Source organism: Megalobrama amblycephala, linkage group LG2, assembly GCF_018812025.1.
Source record: "Megalobrama amblycephala isolate DHTTF-2021 linkage group LG2, ASM1881202v1, whole genome shotgun sequence".
Classification (NCBI taxonomy): domain Eukaryota; kingdom Metazoa; phylum Chordata; class Actinopteri; order Cypriniformes; family Xenocyprididae; genus Megalobrama; species Megalobrama amblycephala.
The window spans coordinates 41,110,297-41,129,379 of NC_063045.1; the positions used below are offsets into that span (position 1 = coordinate 41,110,297).

General features: G+C 39.1%; 1 protein-coding gene across 4 annotated transcripts in view; it reads right to left on the bottom strand.

Moving 5' to 3' along the window:
• LOC125258706 (protocadherin Fat 3) overlaps positions 1-19,083 on the bottom strand; it is a 67,493-nt gene that overhangs the window by 36,781 nt on the left and 11,629 nt on the right. For 3 of the 4 annotated variants that reach the window (XM_048175711.1, XM_048175703.1, XM_048175698.1), the window contains exons 4-11: positions 13,079-13,140; positions 8,121-8,435; positions 7,827-8,037; positions 7,210-7,281; positions 6,474-6,610; positions 5,768-6,043; positions 4,840-5,050; positions 518-4,612 (exon numbers count right to left, since the gene is read on the bottom strand). In XM_048175711.1, the coding sequence (XP_048031668.1) occupies positions 518-4,612; positions 4,840-5,050; positions 5,768-6,043; positions 6,474-6,610; positions 7,210-7,281; positions 7,827-8,037; positions 8,121-8,435; positions 13,079-13,140 (5,379 nt within the window). Of the gene's footprint in view, positions 1-517; positions 4,613-4,839; positions 5,110-5,767; positions 6,044-6,473; positions 6,611-7,209; positions 7,282-7,826; positions 8,038-8,120; positions 8,436-13,078; positions 13,141-19,083 lie in introns of those variants that run through there. The other variant, XM_048175720.1, reaches the window with a different exon arrangement.

Below are 19,083 nucleotides of genomic sequence, written 5' to 3' on the forward strand. Positions count from 1 at the left end.
AAAGATGGCCACAGAATTGAGATAAACGAGCAAGGTGGATTTGTAAAACTCTGATGGCCTGCACAGAAACCAAACCATCACGTATTTAATTTACATAAACACATTACAATGTTTATATGCTGTAAGGTGTTATTGTTCTTTATTTTAAATAAAACAAAACATATAATATTTCATAAACTTTATTAAACACATCAAATTAAAATGTGAAATGCTAACACCCATCAAAATAACTAAGAGCATGCTAAGTGAACCAAAACACTTAGGGACACTTTTGGAGAGGGTATATAAAGTATCCCGAGTTATTGGAAACAATAAACTAAGCTTAATTCTAACAATCTGTTCACATCCCCACATGGTCTTTAAACAAAGTAATGTGACACACAAAGCAGATGGCTCTTTACTCATATAGCTTTTGCACACTTAGTTCATTAAATTAAACCCTTTCAATGTGATTATCTTTCCCGGAGAGCCTCCGTGAGCCATAAATCATCCTCCAGTGGCCTACTTTAATACGCACCTGTGATATGGAAGCTGACAAGACGATTCTGATCAGAGCTGTCCCCGTCACGAGTGCTCAGCACTGAAACCACCTCCCCCAGTGGGTCACTCTCTCGCACAGCACCTCTGTAGTACTCCCTCTCGAAGGTAGGGGGGTTGTCATTGATGTCTGCTATTGCAACAGTCACTACAGCTGTGGAGGATAGTGAGACACCTTCACCTAGATCAGACGCCACCACATTGAAGGTGTAAGACGGGCACATCTCATGGTCCAGGTCACCGAGAGTGGTGATCCAACCAGTCTTGCTGTCAATAACAAACATAGCACCGGAGACAGATTTAGATCCACTTGCTTTCTCCTGCTCTTGGTTTAGGGTCGGGCCAAGGCTGTAATTAACCTGTCCGTTAGAGCCCCAATCAGGGTCAAGTGCTCGTACCTGGATAACCCGTGTACCCCTAGGCATGCCCTCCATAACCATGGCCACATAAGAACTGGTTTCAAATAATGGTTTGTTGTCATTCACATCCAGCACCTTCACTTCTACATCTACTACAGACATAGATTCAACCAGCGCCTGCCTCATGGTGGCAGCAACTTTGAAACGGTAAATGTTGATGAGTTCATAGTCAAGGGGGTTAACAAGCCTTAGAAGTCCAGTTTCTCTCTCAACCAAAAACGTTCCACCCTGGTTACTCTCCCCAGTCTCTCCATTTACTACAGAAAATGAGGCAGACTGACCAGGACTTAAGTACACTGATCCCAAAGCTGTTCCAACAGGTGTGTCCTCTGGGATTGTGTAAGAGTACTGGGGCTGGGTGAAGGAGGGTACATTTGCATCAGGTGGTAAGACATGAATAAATGCAGACACAAGGGAATGTTTGGCTGGGACCCCGCCATCAGTAGCTTTAACAAAAAAGGAGAGGACTGTTCCTCTGAGATGTGCCACGCTTCCCTTTGTGACCATCCAGCCACTGTCAGGCTCAATCTCCAGCACATCTACCAGAGGAAGCCTCGCCTCACTGTACAGCGAGTAGCTAACTCTGCCGTTGTCGCCGGCATCTGGGTCCTGAGCCTGGATCTGAGTCACCAGTGATCCCATTGGCATGTTAGCCTTTATGCTAACTCTATACTCCATAGCCCTAAAACGTGGAGCATTATCGTTCTCATCAGCAAGAATTACCCTAACGGTGCAGAAGGATGCTCTTCCCCCACCATCAAGTGCCATTACAGTTAGCACAATGTCTCGGTTCACTGGGTTCTCTCTGTCCAGTTTCTGAGCTGTCGTTATTAGGCCATCGTCTCTAATGTAAAACTGAGTCTTTCCAAGGTCATTGATAAAAGAAAATGTGATCTGACCAAAAACCCCTGAGTCCTCGTCTGTGGCACGCACCTGAATGACTCTAGTACCTGCAGGGGCATTCTCGCGGACCTCCGCCAAGTAAAACCTTTGACTAAAGACAGGGCTGTAAAGGTTAGCCCCCATGACTCGAATGTTCACCTGTGCAGTGTTGGTGAACACCCCATCTGATACAGACACATTGAGGTTGTACGATGTCCGCATCCCCTGTCTGCGCTGGCTTGACAAGGAAATGACACCTGTCTGGGAGTCTATTATGAAGTTCATTTTTTCATCTCCGGAGAGTATGCTGTACCTCAAACTCTCAGCATCTGAGCTGTCTGCATCAGAAGCCTGAACACATGCCACAATGTGCCCTCTGGGAGCCAGTTCACTCACAAAAGCTTCATAAAGTGGTTGGCTGAAGGATGGTGGGTTGTCATTCACGTCACTCACCAAGACAGTGACGGTGACCTCACTGCTCTGGGATGGGGAACCGTTGTCTGTTGCCCTAACGATAAAGCTGAAGCTTGGTGTAAGTTCGTAGTCCAGAAGACGGCCTGTTAACACGAGTCCACTAGTGCTGTCAATGTGGAAGTAGTCTGTGCTGTTAAATCCATCAGAGAGGATCTGATAGCTAATCACATTGTTTTTGTCAGAGTCCTTGTCTGTTGCCAAGAGCTGTATCACGCTAGACCCGATCATTGAGTTTTCTGACAAAGTGGTGGTGTATGAGGCATTGCGAAATGCAGGGGCATTGTCATTTACATCCACCACAACTATGTCCACATCTACTTCAGATCTGGCTCCAGTGAGAGTGTCCGTAGACCTGATGGTTAGTCTGTAGTTAGGAGTGGTCTCATAGTCTAAAGGATATATGACATTAATCACGCCACTGTTGAAGCCAATGTCAAATTGAAAGGAGGGATCCCCTTCCACAATTGTATATATAATGTTTTGGCCCTCTGGACTGGTGGCATTTATGCATAAAATGGGAGTGGACACTGCAATGTCCTCTCTTACTGATATGCCATAAAAAGACTTGTCAAACACAGGCATGGCCTTGTTCACAACTGTGACTGGAAGCTCAACAACAGTGAACAAGGAGGGGTAGCCTGCATCACGGGCAAGGATGACAAGTGGATATTCAACATTGGACAAGTCCGCATCAAAGGCCCTTTTAAGAGTAAGTTCCCCAGTGAGCTTGTTCACCTCAAAATGTGGATGGTCCTCCTTAAGTTCATAATACACAGCTCCATTTATGCCTTTGTCCAAATCTGTCGCAGACACCTGAAAGATGGATGAGCCAGGTTCTGCATCAACCTGCACAGCAGCATAATATGGAAGGCCTAGAAACTCAGGGGCATTGTCGTTAACATCCTCAACTTCTACTCTGACGGTTACTCTAGCAACTCGCAGTTGGTCATATTCTCTACTCACCTCTACCACCAGCTCATACAATTCCTGTTGTTCTCGATCAAAAAGGACTCCTGTGGTTTGAATGACCCCTGAAGTGGGACGAATTGTAAAGCGTGTCCCTGCATTCAAAAGAGTGTACTTCAGTGGTTCATTTAAACGGTTTCCTACAGCATTTACAATGCTCACTGTGGTAATGTTCACACTGTTCTCCAGTACAGAGGAGGAGTATGAGGTTTGACTGAAAAGGAGGCCACTGTCCATAGCCTCCCTGACCAACACCGTCACAAGTGCTGTGCAAAAGTACCGCCCATCTGACACTTTGACATTGAAACGATAACGGTCTTTGGAGAGTTTATTGTTTTTGACCGTGAGGACACCCGATGATGGATCCATTTCGAAGTGCTCCAAGTTACTATCAGCCAAAGAATACATCAGATCAGTGGTCATGTCTGGATCAGTGGCTTCTACTCTCAGAACCTCAACCCCAACATATGTTGGAAGAAGCAACACAGTGTCATAAGCTTCTTGTGAGAACTGAGGGGGAGAGTCATTGATGTTCACAACCCTGATTAGGACCTTGGCTGGCTTCTCAGCTGTTAGCTGAGGCCTGCCACTGTCCCTCACATTAACAGAAAAATAAAAAGCACTAAATGTTTCATAGTCCAGCTGGGCTATAGTTCTGACTGAGCCTGTTCCCGAGTCCACAGTAAAGAACAATTTAGCTGTGTCCTCCACAATCTGGAAGACCAGGAGGGCATTGCGATTCTTGTCAGCATCTGTGGCTTCAATTACCAAGGGCTTTCCATCCTCACTCATCACCACACTATTGATGGGGGCTGCCTCACTGATGGTCCCTGTATATGTGAGCTCCTGAAAAACTGGAGGATTATCATTTTCATCAACAACCTGGATGCAGACAGTGACACTGGAGGCAATCCCAGCCATGTTGACAGCCTGAATGGCCAGCATATATGAGGAGGTCATCTCGAAGTCAAAATCCCTTTGTGTTGTGATGACACCTGTGTAACGATTTATTTTAAACCTCCTTTCATCATTCCCTTGTTTAATGTCATAAATCAGTGTGGATCGACTAATTGCACAGACCATTATGACAAAAGTCCCGACAGCAACATTCTCCGTAATCTCAGCCTGGTATTCTTGTTGGGCAAACTTTGGACTGGAGAAATCAGACAGAGAGATGGCGATCCTAGCAGTAGTGGTGCTACTTAATGCCGGTGTACCTCCATCTGTGGCTCTCACAGTAAGAGTATAAAAACCCACAGTTGTAAGGTCTAGCTCTCTGGCTACTGAAATGATGCCAGACAGTGGATCTATTCCAAATAAGCCACCAGTGTTGCCTGAGAAAGGAAAAAAAATGACACATGCTTGTCACTTCATCATGAAAAGAGGCATTTCAGGTGAAGGATATATCAAAGATAAATCTTAAGATTTATGACAAGTTAAAAGAATGAGCTAATGCATCACACTCAGTGGCATAGACAATCAGCTTTACTCAAAACAGCTGAACAATGCAAATGTTATCAGGGAGTGTAATAAATTCAAGAGCAGAGAACACAGTGTTTACCTGCATCAATTGAGTAAACTATCTCCCCGTTTCTCCCTGAGTCTCTGTCTAGTGCGATCACCTGCAAAGCTGACGTTCCTGGTGGGGCCGACTCAAACACCGTACTGTCATATATAGTGCGAGTAAAAAATGGTGGCTGGTCATTGGCATCCTCCAAAGTCACAATAATCCGTGCCAGGTCTCTGTAATAGGGAAATTCTTGATCTTTCACCTAAAAAAAAAAAAAAAAAAAAAGGAGGAGAGACAGGGCGACAGACCTGAGGAGAAAAACTAATAGTTTTTGCATGGAAAAGATTTGTGAGGAAACAAGCAAAAAGAGAAAAAAAGAAGTAAAAAAAGACAGCAGACAGAAAGGAACAGTTAAAAATGCAAATTGTCCAAATATAAAATCTGGTATGCTGAGCTATATTTATGATTATCTAAAATACTATATACTGTAAAGATCATATACAGTGGAGTTCAAGAGTCCACACTGATTAAAAATGTAACTAATACCAGGAAACAAATAGAACATTTTTAATTTTGAACAATAAAAAAAAAATGTTATGAAGATTTAAATATTTTCTGAATCCTGCTGGATAACACACATCAGGTTTTACACACACTTGTGGAGTCTGTTCCAGCATGATTCTGTCAGCAAAGGAGGAAAATTAAACATGAAAATCATGATTGTTTTTTTTCTATCTCTTTATATATCAATTAATGGTAATATAATTATATATAAAAAAAAAATCATAATTCTTAGAATTTTTAAATTTTAAAAAATGCAAATAGTGAAGCATTTTCATTAGTGATCTCAGACCTTTGGGCCCCACTGTATGTCACATGTGAAATGGTCTGTTTCAGCTTTGAAATCACTCATCATCACCTAATCTACCAATATATTGCAACCTCAGTACAGTTGCATAATACAAATCTTGTTTCTTACCATAATAGTAAGGATGTGCCGAGTACGGACCTCATAGTCCAGTCGATCAGCTGTGTACATGACACCAGTACCAGGATTGATCCTAAACATCCGCATGCTTGCCGGATCAACACTGCCATGGATGGAGTAGCTCAACTTTGCCCGTTCATCCTTGTCCCTAGCCCGAACGCGCAAGACTTCAGTGTCGGCCGGCGTATCCTCAGACACCACGACTTCATATGTGCGCTCAGAGAAAATGGGAGTGTTGTCATTGCTGTCCAAAACCTTTATGTAAACCTGTAGATACAGGAGACAGAGTCATTTTTAGCTTTTCACATAGAAATTAATCTCATTTAAACAGATACCTGTAACAAGTAATCTACACTGTTGCACAGATGTCAAAACAGCTTAAATAAGAAATAGAAAATGCACATGCTAGAGTGACAATACGATGTGGGTTTCTGGGACACTGGAATACTCAGCAGCCCCTGGCATATCTGAAGACATATTCAGTGAAGATTATATAGATATCTCTTTCACACAGCAAACTTACATTGATAAAATTAGATAAAAGCTGGCACACTGCTTGACATCTTAGAGATGTTTGTCTCTTGGTTATTTCAACCACAGCTGCCAGGAATACTATTTTTGCTAGTTTCTTGCAAAGTTACCAGTCTTGATTCTGTTAGAAAAAGTTTCCAGGAAGTTTATACAACTAAAAATATACCTGTGTAGTGGTGGTGGTTGTCCCATCTGTCACCTGTACCGTCATGTTGTATAGAGATTGTGTCTCTGCGTCTAGAGGTCTGGCTATTACTATGTTCCCCAACCCTCTCTGAATATCAAATGGACCATCATAGTTTCCTATTACACCAAGAAATCACAGTTAGTATGACCTGAAAAATTAAAAGTGCATTTATTTATTCAACGAAGAGGTAAAGGTTTAGCAAAAAAGGATCAAGGTGAACACTCTACCAATCAAACTGTCATGCAGTTTTGCGCTTCTGTGAGGAATACATTTTTTATGTTTCACAGCGATTCATTAAAGTTTCACGGCATTCGAAACATCAACCATTTTATGTTGGGATCTTTCCCATCAGCCTGGGGTTTCTTATCTTCGACTCCCACAAACATCTGTGTTAGGTACAAGCCTCTTCCCGGCAGATTCTCAAATCATTAATTCAGGTCCATTCTGACGGATAAGGGCAAACTTTCTGAGCATCTTTAGTATTCATTGCATGTATCTGTTCCAATTCCACTCAATTTCCACTGCACTTAAATGAGATCAGAAGACCCAAAGTCTGGAAGGTATCTCAGCACTCAAAGTGTTTACAGGATTGAGCGCTTCACGTTTGCCCTGCGGCAAATGGAGTTTTTAAAAGCGAGTATCTAAAAGTATCAGATAAACTAGCCAACCCTTCACACACAGGAAAATACCTACAAAATACTGACAGTTAGCCTACCACTGTCAGATGAACAGTTTCCACCACAGGAGCTCTGTGGGATATAAAACATCTCCCGTGACGTCCTTCCACCTTCTCAGAGACAGATCCAGATGAATGGAAAGAAAAAGAAAACAGAAAATTGACATGGATGACAAGAGCTCAGATTAAGCTAAACAACTTTTTAAGCGCTTATTCATTTGGGAGTTTTCCAACTAAATTTACACAAGCAATGCCCCCACACGTGGTACAACATCTGCAGTGCTCAGCAAAATCCCAGATATTGAGAGGGTTTAATCAAGATGCATATTCAAGATGCCTCTTTGCATATTTTAGTTGACTAACTTCGCCATCCATGCATCTTCTGTTGCCCAACTATGAGCAAAAAATATAGGTGCAAATGATAAATATGTACGAGGAGTAAATCATTGTCAGCGTAGTTTACCACAGATGTCCACTCCTTTAAATTACATTTACATTTATTCATTTATCCGCACGGTTTTATCCGAAGCAACTGAGGAATGCTACAACACAAGCGATTCATCCTAAGCAGACAGTAACATCAGTAATATTACAGACATTAAAGTTTGCAACCAGACTTAATTTATGACTGGAACTGCTGCATTATTGATGCTCACCAATAATGTCGAACCATAAAGGAGTTGCTGTCTGCCAAACCGAGACCACTCCAACTGACTCATACACTTTGGCGTTTTCTGTCACTGTGAAGTTGTAAATGGCTGCGGTAAATCGCAAGGCTTGTGGCGAAGGCACAGGCTTCCGAATCCATTCAACATGCAAACGTGTGGTCGACCACTTCTGAGGGGTCCCATTGTCAATGGCTTTTATCTGAGGAGGGCATATAAAATATGAAGTAGAAAAGGCTGAAAACTTCATTATGTACTGAAACACCCATCTGTCTGGTACTATACCGTGAGAATATCATAGCCACCAGCCGTGACCATCTTCCTGGAAGACACCATGGCTGTCTTAGCATCGATGACGAATTTGCCATCATCATTTCCATCCACAATGCTGTATGTGAGATCTGCATTGGACCCTTCGTCTCGATCGTAGGCGAAGACTCTGTAGACGGGGTCACCTCGTTTGTTGCGGTCCCGCTCCGGAAGGAGGATGCGGTACACAGACTCTTTGAATTCAGGCGTATTGTCATTCTCATCCTGAACATGCACTATCACCCAGACGGTGGATTGCCTGAAGATCCCTCCTCCATCCATAACTGTAACCTAGATAAACACATATAAACAAAATTATGATGCACAGCTTGAAGATAAAGTGTGTTTGAACTTCCAATATTAACCACTATTAACAGGTTCAGGTAGTTGCAAGTACAGTTTCTGATGGGTATGTTCACGCATTGCCTGTTCATGCATTCATGAAATGTTTCTTGAGCATCAAATCAGCATATTAGAATGATTTCTGATGGATCATGTGACACAGAAAGTTGTTGAAAGTTCATTTGCCATCACAGGAATAAAATACATTTTAAACAATATATTAAGATAGAAAACAGTTATGTTAAAGGGCACCTATTATGCAAAATTCACTTTTAGATGGTGTTTGACCATAAATGTGTGTTGGCAGTGTGTGAGCAAAACCACCCTAGAATGAGAAAAATCCACCCAGTGGTTTTTTTACAATCTCAATAATTCATAAGCACTGTCTCAGAATGCCCTGTTCTAAGATTGCTCTCACTGTGACGTAGAATTGCGCTAAGCCCCACCCACGTGGTTTGATTGACAATCTGGTTTTGGCATAGACCCCGCCCTCGGTGATCTGTCAACCATCCTCCATTGTTTTAACGACAGCCGGTAATGTCTCCTAAGAAACATAAGTGTTCTGTTGTGGGATGTAATAATGAACATAGTAGTTTTCACTTACTTCCGACATCAGAGCCACCGAAAACGCAGTGGATGGATTTTATTTACGAAGGAAAGGCGCCACTCAAAATTCCAAAATACGTTTATGTTTGCGCGAATCATTTTTTGACTGACTGTTTTGAGAACGAGGGTCAATTCAAAGCAGGTCTTGCTTCAAAGTTAATCCTCAAGTGTGGATCGTTGCCTACTGTTCGCGATCCAACGTCACCTCCAGAAGAAGTAAGTGTATTTAATGTTTTTTGAGCAAATAGTCATTTCAGTCGATGTCAGCCAATTCAATAACAAATGCGTCTAAAGTTGTCGTCGTCGTAGAATGTCTGTGTATATAATTTAAACCTTGTTTGTATAATGTGTATCCACACGTATATATATTTTTTTTAAAGATATTGTATTACAAACTGTGTATGTTTACTTAGCAAACGTTATCACAGTATTTGTGTTTGTAGTTTCAAAAAATTGCGCGAACGTTATCACAGTGTGTGTGTGTGTGTTGCACATCCATAATTGCAAAGGGGACGCGATTAAAACTCTATAAGTACATAAATGTATCAAATAACCATTCAGAGACGTCCTGCTCCATTCTCAATTGTGTTTCTTCTGCCGGAGTCTCTTCATCATCTGGGTCTGATTCCGGTTCAAACATGTACGGCTGAATGCCATACAAAACAGCGGGTCTCTCACTCTCAGCCATTCTGCTTCTACCGACTGTTTATTGCCATAGGTATGCAAGTTACGCCCTCATCCAAAGGCAGGGCGGGGATATGCAGCTCATTTATATTTAAGGTGGTACACACCAAAACAGCTCTTTTTAAAACAGGCCCCAAAAATGACTTTTTCAAATGGTTATAATAAATTAACTGTGGGGTATTTTGTGCTGAAACTTCACAAATACATTCTGGGGACACCCAAGACCAATATTACATCTTGTAAAAAGGGGCATAATAGGTGCCCTTTAAAATTTGATAATATTTCACAATACTACTGTTTTTACTGTATCTTTCTTCAAATAAATGCAGCTTTAGTAAGCATAAGAGATTTTAGGACCCCCTTGAAAATGAGATGTTATCCTTGCAATAAATTCAAATTCAAAAATCAGTTTCTTTCAAAAACATAACAAAAAAACTTATCGACCCCAAACTTTTAAACAGTAGTACGTATATCATATACCCATTTATATATATATCAATTTTCCCCTGCTTATCCTTTACAGCATCTGCACAAGTACCCTTTCATTTCTCCACAATCTTTGCACTACAAAATATTTTACAATTACATTGCACATTTTAGAGTATATTTTATTTCTATCCTGTAACTCATCCCATATCATTTGTACTATAAAGATGAAAACGTGCACAAAAATGATACCTCAAATTAAGCAATCCGATGAAGGAGGGACCCGAGCCATATACTGTATAGGGACTTGAGTATGTGCTCTATTGACCTCTTTTGGGGGCATTAAGTGACAACTACCTAGAACACCCTAGCAACCCCACAGCAATGTGCCAAAAACCATTCGAACACATAGCAACCTCACAGCAACTCTTTGTTGTCAAAAGCCATTAAAAAGGCTAACAAAAAAGCCTATAAATAAAATAAACAAAACTGTCTCACTCTACTCAAAATCTATTTTAAAATAAATGAACAGAAAAATAGATCAACTCAGTCACATTCTTCAGAAAAGAACGCAATGAGCCAACTGATCTCACTCTTCTACATAGAGCTCCACTGGTTATTCCCAGAGCTTGATCAGAGACTGGTCACAAAAAGAGGCCAGGGGCAAATAACACCACTGCAAACTCAGAAGCAACAGATCATGAAAGCCTCTATGGACTAAATCTTTAATGGGGACCGTCCGCCGTCAGCGTGGACACACTGGAGACACTGATGCCTGGGCTGCTCTCTCAAAGCAGGCACCTTGAGGCGCTAGATGTAAGATGTGAACTTTGAAACTAGAAGCCTTCTGCAGAGTGAATCATCATTTAGTCAACACAGAAATCAATGGCCCTCATTCCACTCTGTCCATGTAGAGCAGGGATCACGTGGAGCCACACCCATCCCATTGATCAGTGCTACTGTACTGCCCTCATTGACGGATCAGTAATTTAAAGGGCTGCTCAACAGACTGTATAAAAATTTGCACATCTGCACGTGTTTTGGTGTTAAATAAGAGTCCTTGGTCAGTATGTGCTGGCTTTATCCTTTCTGTCACTCATATTGCAGATGTACGTGAGTTAAAATTAAAAATCACATGGAAACATTGTTGCCTTTACATCCTGGATGTGTAAAGCCATTCCTCATTCGATACTACAACTGCTTCCCCTTATGTTCCAATGTTCAATAGGTCACAGTTAGCATCTTTCTATTTTGTTCAACAGACAAATGTGTTCCTAAAATAGATAAATAATAATTCATGTCCTATATGATAATCAATAAAAGACTTTAGGCTATTGAAAAGTAATAATTTTAACTTGCTCTGTAGTTATATTATAGCTTCAGTACTTGTGACTATTCATGGAATTACATGATTTCACCATTAACCGCCCATGAGAATCAATGACAAACTACATGTTTTGCTCTTAAAAGGATAGTTCACACAGCAATCAAATTTTCTTCCAGTCATGTAAATCTAAAACTTTATGTTCCTATTTGTTCAGTGTGATTAAAAAAAGGGGGATTTTTTAATGAATGGACATGCTCCTCTTTTCCATACAACAATAGTTCATGGCAAGCTCACAAAAAAAGTGCAAAATATAATAAAAGTAGTACTGTATGATGTGCGCTAGATTCCTATTACTATCACTATTTCAGTGATTTACTACTGAAAACCTTTTCCTCCATTGGAGCTCACAAACTCATTCACGTTTATATTCAAATTCAAATACGGCACCAGGTTTAACATCATTGTTTTGAAGTAGAATGAGCCTAAAGTTTTTTTGTGTTTTTTGGAGCTTGACAGCCATGGTCACTATGAATTAGATACGTTTTGAAAAGAGAAGCATATACATTCTTTAAAATTACTCCTGAATTCCACAGAAAAAAATAACAGCATGAATTCTGGAATGAGTAACACAGTGTTCCATTCAGCTCAGAATGTTGGAATTTGTAACTTACTACTGAACTTTCAAAAAAGCAATAGAATGTCATTTGGAAGTCAGACTTCCAACTTGGAACTCTGATTTTGCAGAAAGCACACAAACAAGGCAACACCTGGGCAGGGAGATGTACACAATTAAAGATAAACATTTCATTTTAATGAACTAAAATGCATCAAAGAGTAAAAGTTCATATAATACAAGTCAATAAATCCTGTTTATCAAACGCTTAGAGACAGGTGTCTAAAACACAGCAAATCATCATCTCTATTAGACCTGCAAAACAACTGCTATCCTTGTATAGAAGCTATGCTCTACAATTTGATTGCTAAGTTATGTTTTTGAAAATCAAACACCTGTAAAGCACACTGTAAAAAATCAAAAGTTGAGAAAACTTAAAAGTTTAAGGCAACAAACAGCAGATTTTTGAGTTTTCTCAACTTTTGATTTTTTTTTTTTTTTTTTTTTTTTGGTTACAGTGCAGTACACTACCATTTAATAGTCTGGGGTCAGTAAGTTTTGAAAAAACTTAAATATATATAATATTACAAAAGATTTCTATTTCAAATAAACACTGTTCTTTTCAACTTTGTGTTGAATACTAAAATTTAAGCAACACAACTCTTTTCAACATTGAAATGTTCCTTGAGCACCAAATCAGCATATCAGAATGATTTCTGAAGGATCATGTGACACTGAAGACTGGAGTAACGATGCTGAAAATTCACCTTTGCCATCACAGGAATAAATTACAAATGTAAGACACATTAAAAATCCAATATCGAGTAGGAATATCCCACTGAGAATTTTGAATAGAACACAGCATTAATATTTGTTTTTTATTTTTGAATGAATTACGCATTTTAAGGTACAATCAGATAGGTAAGGTAGAAGTACCTCTAGGAAGTGCTCTGCTTGTTGCTCTCTGTCCAATTTCCTTGATGTGGTAGTGATGAGTCCTAAAAAAACATTTTAAAACATTTTTTACAAAATTGTATCAGTAATGAACTTTCATGACAACTGTGCAATGTAAGATCAGAGAGGAGAGCCGCTCCACTCGACAATGATTAATAACATGTCAGCAAGGGTGCATAAATTTACAAAATATTGTTTGTTTATTTCAGGAAAAAAAAAAATAGCAGCTCAAGACAGAAGGGCCTAAAGTAAACCCACAGATGGCATCTAGTAAATGCATTATTTTCCAAACCCCCGGTGGCTGTAACTAAGCTTTAAAAACACTTCAGTGCAGAAAGACTGGCAGAGACTGAGAACAGGAAGACAATCCTGAATATGAATGCTTCCTTAAGGCACAAGACATCTGGATGCTGGAGTCTGATGGTAAATAACTTTAAGTGGGTCTATGGGTTTGACAACAATTCCTGCTGTGGACAAGCTGGAGAAAAGAGGGCTTAAAGAAATAGTACGACCCCTCATGTCGTACAAAGCCTGTATGACTTTCCTCTTCTTCGGTGGAACAAAAAAATTTTGAACAATGTACTTAAACTTAAATTTCAGTCAGTTTCTCATCCAGAGCTTGATTATATTATAGATTATAGCACACATCAGTTGTATGGATAAAAATACATTTTGGTGCTTTTTCATCCTTTTTGAAGCTTGAGAGCTTTGGTCCCCATTTACCATAAATTTCCCCTTTTGAGTTCCACAGAACAAAACGATTCGGAAGATTCTTTGAGAGACCGCTTTTTAAAATATACCATGCACAAATGTTTGCAAAATACATCATTTTAGCACAAATTCCCATTATTTACCTGAAATAAATCTATTGTATGTGATGTCTGAACCAGTGATTCTCAGTGAAATATAACCATGGCAACAAAGAACTCCTGATGGCACAGGTTGAATCGCACTGCTGGAATCCACAGTATTCCCTAATGTGTGTCATCCAGAGAGACTCAATTAGAGAAATTAGAGAAGCTATGAACTCACAGAGCCGATGATGAACACAATGGTTGTGAGGAAAGTGTATAGGAAAAGGATTTTTTTCTCATAAGCCATCCATTTAAATATACTGTAAAGATATTCTCGGCAGGGCATTTGTAACTAAAAGAAACTGTAAAAGATATGACTGTATTAGAGGCAAACGCTCTAAACTAATAATCAAACAAGCACTCTCTATTTTCAGGGTGCAGTAATTGGTTGCTGGCTTAGTCACAGCACATTTGTTTTTATAAAAGAGCTCACAATGCAATTTATCTGAACACTTAGGCTGAGTTCAACAGGCAATCACAAAAAGAGAGCTAGATAAGTGGGGAGCAATTACAACAGCTTTTCCCAGCAGTGGCTGAAGCTAAAGTAGAACCTGTGACTGCAGTCCAGGGTCAAACTATAAAACGTTCAAGGTTTGATACCTTTGGGTTGATTCAACCATAATTTCATTTGCTTCCAGTTTTTGCTTTTCATATATTTCATCCTTGAACACTCATACTGGTCCAAAGGCTTTCATATGTCATGGAGATATACAGCATTACTTCTCTCCTCTCCACATATCAATGCATGCACACACTCGCTCACATCTCATTATATATATTGAGTTAGATTTATTGAGTTTAAACCTCTGTATTCCAGTGTAAATATGTGCTGCCACATGCTGCCTTGAAGGGATTTGCCGATAGTAGAATGAAAAGCTTTCCTGCTGGCACCAAACCTTGTTTAATTAATTCACTGACTACTGCTGCATACATAAGCTCCCATGACTCACTACTTAAATGACAAGGAAAGCAGCACCCCGGTGTAATCAGCAGTGCAGCATGCACCCAGCATGCCATGGGATCAGAACTCTGCATGTGTGTTAACTCTTCACACTAGAATGTTCTGACACTGATGCAGATTACAGCTTCTGCTGCTCAGTTTGTTTAGTAGTACTTGTGAAATGATCTGTGAAAGCAATAGGAGGCTGGAGACACTGCACTCAAATTTCAAAGGAAAATATGATCAAAGATTAGATTCCTTGAAATACAGAAGGAAATAAATGATGTTATTAATACAGTATTTCCTGTAGATTGTTTATTTCCTGTAGATTAAAAAGGCAAATTACACAAAATGTAAATCACACACACACACACACACACACATACACACATTATATATACTGTAAATGTTTTTTGATTAGTTCACTTCAGAATTAAAATTTCCAGATAATTTACTCACAAAAAAGAGGCCAGGTAATGATAATTTTACTTAATTTAATATTCCAGGATTTTTCTTCAGTGGCTACCAATGGGTTGAAGGTCCAAATTGCACTTTCAGTGCAGCTTCAAAGGGCTCTACATGATCCCAGCCGAGGAATAAGGGTCTTGTCTAGCAAAAAGATTGGTCATTTTGCAAAAAAAAAAAAATAAAATAATTAAAAATGCAGGGCTCCAGACACAAACTAATTCATTAAGGAGGGAAAAACAGGGGCCAAATAATTTTTTTAAGAGCCACACAACAATGAACTTAAAATTTTAAATCACTTACTTTTAGTCATCCTATTGTTTATATATGTCCCCTTTACAGTTTCAGATTTTTCATCTTGTGACTTTTCTGGGAAATGAATGTCACTATTTTCACTTAAAGGTGCCCTCGAATGAAAAATTGAATTTATCTTGGCATAGTTAAATAACAAGAGTTCAGTACATGGAAATGACATACAGTGAGTCTCAAACTCCATTGTTTCCTCCTTCTTATATAAATCTCATTTGTTTAAAAGACCTCCGGAAAACAGGCGAATCTCAACATAACACCGACTGTTACGTACGTGTACGCCCCCAATATTTGCATATGCCAGCCCACGTTCCCAACATTATCATTATGAAAGGCATTAGACAACGGCAGAACATCTGGATGTGCACAGCTGAATCAACAAACTAGGTAAGCAAGCAAGAACAACAGCGAAAAATGGCAGATGGAGCAATAATAACTGTCATGATCCATGATATCATGATATTTTTAGTGATATTTGTAAATTGTCTTTCTAAATGTTTCGTTAGCATGTTGCTAATGTACTGTTAAATGTGGTTAAAGTTACCATCGTTTCTTACTGTATTCACGGAGACAAGAGCCGTCGCTATTTTCATTTTTAAACACTTGCAGTCTGTATAATGCATAAACACAACTTCATTCTTTATAAATCTCTCCAACAGTGTGTAATGTTAGCTTTAGCCACGCAGCATAGCCTCAAACTCATTCAGAATCAATGTAAACAATATAACAGTATACAATACTCACATAATCCGCCGCATGCATGACGAACACTTTGTAAAGATCCATTTTGAGGGTTATATTAGCTGTGTAAACTTTGTTAAGGCACTGTTTAAGGCAAGCGCGAGCTCTGTGGGCGGAGAGCACGGGATTCGGCGCGTTTATAATGATGCCCCAAAATTGGCAGTTAAAAAAATTAATTAAAAAAAAATCTATGGGGTAACTGAAACTTCACAGACACATTCAGGGGACACCTTAGACTTATATTACATCTTTTAAAACATAATCTAGGGCACCTTTAATACTATTATAGTTTTTGTTAATATTCTGAATTCGATTAGATTTTTATATTTTCTGCTTTCCTTTTTGTTAAGTTTTAATTTTTGTTTTATTTTTGCTGTTTTTAAACGTCTGTTTAGTTTGTATAGATTTTTATTTTAGTATTAACATTTATTTCAAGCAATAAAAAATGTTTTTAATGGTTTTAGTTAACTATAATAACCCTGGTGCTAGTAAAAATCTTGATATTGAGTAACATGTGCCAAATCAGGGGCGCCTGCAGGATTTTATCTCAGGGTACGCACAGAACTAGCACTCAGTGTGCATTTTTATTATAGGCCTAATTATTAATTTTTGTTGATCCATTTCATCTATTGCCAAACTTTAATATGTGAATTATATTAATGAAAAACACATTTTGCGTCGTCAGGCTTTTGTTTGTGCTTAATGGATAAAACAACGGAATTGCGCACTAAGTTTGGTGTTTGGGTGCTGTACATTTTACCTGCCACAAGATGGCGCTGTTTTAGATACTCTTGATGCTAACCTTTACCGAAACATTTAGAGAAAAGCTTCAAAGATTTAATAGGCTTCATTTCTCCATCCCTACTCAATAGTTTTAGGCCTTTTTGCAAATGTTTCAGTCGAATTGAGCTGTTTTAGAGAGCGTTTACTCATTTTGAGCCTGTTTTTAAACATTGACTATCTGTAACATCATTTTTCATGTGTGGAAAAAACGACGAAACTAAACTAGCCTATCAGACTTCTTTTCACCCATATCCCTACGCCCACCCATGGACTCACGTACACACGTTTGACTTTACAACACACAAACGCACACCTTTATTTATTTTCATTCTCTCTTGCTCTCTTAATATGTCATGAGTATACGCAGATAGATTTTAATAATCAATTTAAAAAGTATTTAAAAAATAAAAACTGCATTAATTAGCGCCCTCTCAAGGTACACAGAGTGCGTACAGCCATACAGCTGCAGGCGCCACTGTGCCAAATAATGTTCTTAGTCCTTCCTTCCTGAAGCTACAACAGTTTAATCAAATGAAAATAAATATAAATGTATGGAAATAAATATATAAATATATTAATTATAATATAATTATAAATATATTACAAACAGGGGCAATTGATATACATACTGCTTGACTTACATCACTTTGAAATACAGCTGGACTCTTATTTTGAAATGTATGTACTTTACTTTTGCTGCTCATTCAAGTTCAGATGAGGATTTAAAAATTACATTGCTACAACCGTTTACAACCCAATATAATATAAAGTAAACTTTGTGATAATTGATCAGAGTTAGTTCATAAGCAATCGTTGACTAATCATTGATGAATGCAATCTGCTCTGAAGAACGCGCAGCAGCGCCATCTTTTGACATTAAAACACGTAGCGCTCACATTTATTTAACGAAATTAGTAATACTCACATTAGAGAGTATCGCGATTTGTTTTTCCATCCACAAAATATAAGATGCCTTGAAATGATCGTTTATACTCTTGTAATACTGTTTAAGACTTTTAATGACCTTAAATGTATCTGATGAACATAAGCGGAGTGGAATAATGAAAGTGATCAGCATGATTGATATTCAAAATTCAAAAATTTATATGAAGAAATAGGTAGCTGTCTGCTTAACGCAAGAGCAGAACGGTGTGTTCAGATGCAGCTGTTTTGCATCGACGCAGGCGACGCGAGGCAATAACACAGTCGGCTTTCATCAGCTCTAGTTCTTTGGCGTCTGTTTGGTGTGTGAAATTTTTCCCTTCCTGTTCATGTTTTGGCGCTCTAATTTAGCATCTCATTTAATTATGTCAACACAGCAAATGATGTGATAGGCTACTGGTCACAAAACACGCAAACAACATTCAAATTTTACAGTTATAATGAGGGAATTTGTATGGTCGTCAATGGCGACCTAAGCAAAAATATCACTCGCAATTTAATATTTTCACTCGCAAATGCGACCGTTTTAGGCGCAGTCTAGGAGCCCTGAAAATGTATATACTTTTAACCACAAATGCTCATCTTGCACTGCTCTGCGATCCGTCACGCATTACATAATCAAGTTGGAAAGGTCACGTGATGTAGGTGAAAGTACCGATGTCTACAATGCGAACGCCAAAATGCCCTTTACAAAAAAAAGGTAACACAAGGATGTTGGACGATTTTGAAGCGGAGGAGAAATGGAGTTTTTCGCCCTACCCCGGTACTTCCGCCTATGTCACGCTTGACCTTTCCAACTTGGCCAATCGATTCGCTAGGTATGCATCGACGTCACTTTCCCGCCGAAAACGCGCTCGCTCAGCTGGACTGAGTGGCAAAAGAACCTGCTGCTTGACTGGATTTAATAGAGGAAACGGCAAAAACGTTAGTAAAACAAATGATTACACTAATGT